This window comes from Poromitra crassiceps, assembly GCF_964638095.1.
Source record: "Poromitra crassiceps genome assembly, chromosome: 5".
In the NCBI taxonomy this organism is placed as follows: Eukaryota; Metazoa; Chordata; class Actinopteri; order Beryciformes; family Melamphaidae; genus Poromitra; species Poromitra crassiceps.
Window position 1 is genome coordinate 27441159 of NC_139642.1, and position 4257 is coordinate 27445415.

Here is a 4257-nt window from a genome sequence, read left to right on the forward strand (position 1 = left end):
TTATTCAGGTTCACTGCTATTTGTGGTTTTCTCCCACTCTATGCTCTCCTCGCTGTGCGCGGGGGAGGGGAGGGCGCCGGCGGCGGCGGCCCCTTGTTGGGGACGCATCCTCAGTCCCTGGAAGCGTCGGCACTCGGGGCAAATGCGGATGTGGCTGCAGCCCCTCGCCACCAGCGAGGCCTCCTGCGCCAGTCTGTGGGAGAGGGGCTCGGGCAGTCCGGTGCCCGCGCACAGCTTGCCGTTGCCCAGGCTGACGGCGGCGGCGCGTGCCCGGCGCTCCTCCAGGGGCAGAGGCCGCGGCCGCAGGAGAGAGGCCCCGCGCCGGCGCCTCACCTGCAGGCTGTCGCGGCACAGGACGATGCCCTGCAGCTCCCGCAGCATCTCCTCGCACATCGACTGCTGCAAGCACACACACGGGGAGAAGAAGAGAGGGGAGGGAGGGAGCGGGCGGGGGTAAGAGGAGAGGGGGAGAGAGAGAGGCCAGACATCTCACTGACTGACTGACTTGATCGGGACAGACCGGTACACAGATCACACACACACATAACATACAAATGTCATGGTTAAATTGACAATCAATATACAGTGTGGGATAAACAGAGATAACTGGTGTAGTAACTGGCAGCAGAAAGGACAACAGAAATAGCACATATGGGATCTTAGACTTGACTCTGCTGTGATACAGACACATACAGACGCGTAACAGCCACCCACACATCTGCCTGACACTGACAGAAATATCGACAGTGAACTGTGAAACAATTATGACAGCAGAGAGATCTGATGCTGCAGCTCGAGCGCAAAACAGTCGGTAATTACATTAACTGCAGGTGCCAGTTCACACACACACACACACACACACACACACACACACACAGGTGCGCACACACACACACACACACACAGAGTTTACAAGTTAGACTGAAACGTCGAGTGGAGATGGAAGAAATCACATGACGTGGTTTTTGACTTTCACATGCTGAAAGTTTATTGAATAAAAATCACAGTGCTGAGTCCATTTGAAAAGACAAGTTTGTTTGAAAGCAATCACATCAGAAACAAGTATAAGGCATGTTTAAAAACATAAAAATAGACTTGTTGTAGACTTGTAACGCTTGGGCTGAGGCTGAGTCAAAACATTCAAACAGTTATTTTTTTTTAAAGAGTAAGCTCTCATCATTAGCACCCTGTTATTCCCTACGACTGCTACCATCTACTACTGTATAGCCTACGTGATGCTCTATGCTACATACTGTATATACGGTATGCAAATATCTTCTTCTACTGTAAATATTGACTAATCCATGAATGCAGGTAGGTTCTCTAAGTGAGGTATAAGTGAGGTATATCTTTGGTTTTGTGCTGATCACGTCTTATAGGCTGGAGAGAGGGGACAGAAACCCACAGGAAGCGGGAGTCTACAGCGTTTCCTGTCAAAGCCGTGCATTGGGGGATAGCCTAGCCGCTCCGCGTGGGGGAGGGTGCCAGGGAGGGGAGAGGGAGACAAAGCAGATGCAGGTTAAGTAGCCCTCTCTCACCTCAGTTCCCGGCGTCTGCCTCAACATCCACACAAACTCCAGCACCGCCATGAAGATCGCCACCAGCAAGCCGCATACCAGCACCACAAAGATACCACCGATGTTTTCCATGCCAAGACCTGGAGCCAGGGAGGAGAGAACATCAGCAGAGCCTGGCAGAGTGTGGAGATGTCTCCAAACACACACCGTCACAAGACAAACTGATGCAGAGCTGCAGATAAAGGTGAACTGGGGACGGACCTTTGGCACGGTGGTCCTCCTCCTTTGGACACTTGCCACCGTCCCACCATTTCCTCTTGAGGATCTCCAAACGGTTGTCCTCCTGCAGTTTGAGGATGGCCAGGTCAAACTCATCACGGTACACTGACCCTAGACGGAAGAGAGTGAAAAGGCTTAGGCGTAGGAGGACACAGCAATAAAATGTTATTATGTCCGCCAACGCCCCTCTTTGTCTGTTTGTCTGCATGATATCTCAAAAAGTTATGAACGGATTTGCACAAAATATTGTAGAAAAGTAGGTCATGGGCCAACTTAGAACTGATTAACTTTGCACGCCCACTAGCCAAAATGGGCCGTGGTAATGGTTGTGAACAATCACAAAAAGGCACCAACTCCAAACGGATTCATGTAAAACCACAACACTTTGTAGAAAGGCTGCTCATAGGCCAGATCAGATCAAAGTTTAAACTTTCTCGGAGCAGCCGGGTGCAGAAACAGGTCCACATTCAACAGGTAGAAGAAGCAGCTTTTCCAATTCCCATTCTCTCTTCCTCACTCTCACAGAAATAGCACAGTGTAGCAGCCATTAAGGTCTCCTCTCTGTCAGTCTCTGCCTTCCTTGATAATGGCTCGCCTTTTCTGGGGCTTTCCTTTTTATTCTAACTCCCCAGAGAGACGTTTACATATCCTCCCACTAAGACTCCTGCTCCTCACTGCCCTTTCCCCGCTTCACATCTTCCACCTCGCCCATTTCTCCTCCACTTCCTTTGTCTCCCTTCTCTCTCCCTCCTCCTCATCTCCTCCTCTCACTTCTCCTCTGTCTTAGCCACTGGCATGTCCCTCCTCCTCCTCTCACTTCTCCTCTGTCTTAGCCACTGGCATGTCCCTCCTCCTCCTCTCACTTCTCCTCTGTCTTAGCCACTGGCATGTCCCTCCTCCTACTCTCACTTCTCTTCTGTCTTAGCCACTGGCATGTCCCTCCTCCTCCTCTCATTTCTCCTCTGTCTTAGCCACTGGCATGTCCCTCCTCCTCCTCTCACTTCTCCTCTGTCTTAGCCACTGGCATGTCCCTCCTCCTCCTCTCACTTCTCCTCTGTCTTAGCCACTGGCATGTCCCTCCTCCTCCTCTCACTTCTCCTCTGTCTTAGCCACTGGCATGTCCCTCCTCCTCCTCTCACTTCTCCTCTGTCTTAGCCACTGGCATGTCCCTCCTCCTCCTCTCACTTCTCCTCTGTCTTAGCCACTGGCATGTCCCTCCTCCTCCTCTCACTTCTCCTCTGTCTTAGCCACTGGCATGTCCCTCCTCCTCCTCTCACTTCTCCTCTGTCTTAGCCACTGGCATGTCCCTCCTCCTCCACTCACTTCTCCTCTGTCTTAGCCACTGGCATGTCCCTCCTCCTCCTCTCATTTCTCCTCTGTCTTAGCCACTGGCATGTCCCTCCTCCTCCTCTCACTTCTCCTCTGTCTTAGCCACTGGCATGTCCCTCCTCCTCCTCTCACTTCTCCTCTGTCTTAGCCACTGGCATGTCCCTCCTCCTCCTCTCACTTCTCTTCTGTCTTAGCCACTGGCATGTCCCTCCTCCTCCTCTCACTTCTCTTCTGTCTTAGCCACTGGCATGTCCCTCCTCCTCCTCTCACTTCTCCTCTGTCTTAGCCACTGGCATGTCCCTCCTCCTCCTCTCACTTCTCCTCTGTCTTAGCCACTGGCATGTCCCTCCTCCTCCTCTCACTTCTCCTCTGTCTTAGCCACTGGCATGTCCCTCCTCCTCCTCTCACTTATCCTCTGTCTGAGCCACTGGCATGTCCCTCCTCCTCCTCTCACTTCTCCTCTGTCTTAGCCACTGGCATGTCCCTCCTCCTCCTCTCACTTATCCTCTGTCTGAGCCACTGGCATGTCCCTCCTCCTCCTCTCACTTCTCCTCTGTCTTAGCCACTGGCATGTCCCTCCTCCTCCTCTCACTTCTCCTCTGTCTTAGCCACTGGCATGTCCCTCCTCCTCCTCTCATTTCTCCTCTGTCTTAGCCACCGGCATGTCCCTCCTCCTCCTCTCACTTCTCCTCTGTCTTAGCCACTGGCATGTCCCTCCTCCTCCTCTCATTTCTCCTCTGTCTTAGCCACCGGCATGTCCCTCCTCCTCCTCTCACTTCTCCTCTGTCTTAGCCACTGGCATGTCCCTCCTCCTCCTCTCATTTCTCCTCTGTCTTAGCCACTGGCATGTCCCTCCTCCTCCTCTCACTTCTCCTCTGTCTTAGCCACTGGCATGTCCCTCCTCCTCCTCTCATTTCTCCTCTGTCTTAGCCACTGGCATGTCCCTCCTCCTCCTCTCACTTCTCCTCTGTCTGAGCCACTGGCATGTCCCTCCTCCTCCTCTCATTTCTCCTCTGTCTTAGCCACTGGCATGTCCCTCCTCCTCCTCTCACTTCTCCTCTGTCTTAGCCACTGGCATGTCCCTCCTCCTCCTCTCATTTCTCCTCTGTCTTAGCCACTGGCATGTCCCTCC

At 52.9% G+C, this 4257-nt stretch overlaps 1 protein-coding gene across 1 annotated transcript in view; it reads right to left on the reverse strand.

The window, feature by feature from the left end:
• Positions 1-4257, reverse strand: part of grik4 (glutamate receptor, ionotropic, kainate 4) — a gene marked incomplete at both ends in the record, with an annotated part of 259314 nt that continues 255057 nt past the window's right edge. The window contains 3 exons of the mRNA XM_083637925.1: positions 1-399; positions 1539-1657; positions 1779-1907. Coding sequence (XP_083494051.1) covers positions 1-399; positions 1539-1657; positions 1779-1907 — 647 coding nt within the window. The remainder of the gene's footprint in view (positions 400-1538; positions 1658-1778; positions 1908-4257) is intronic.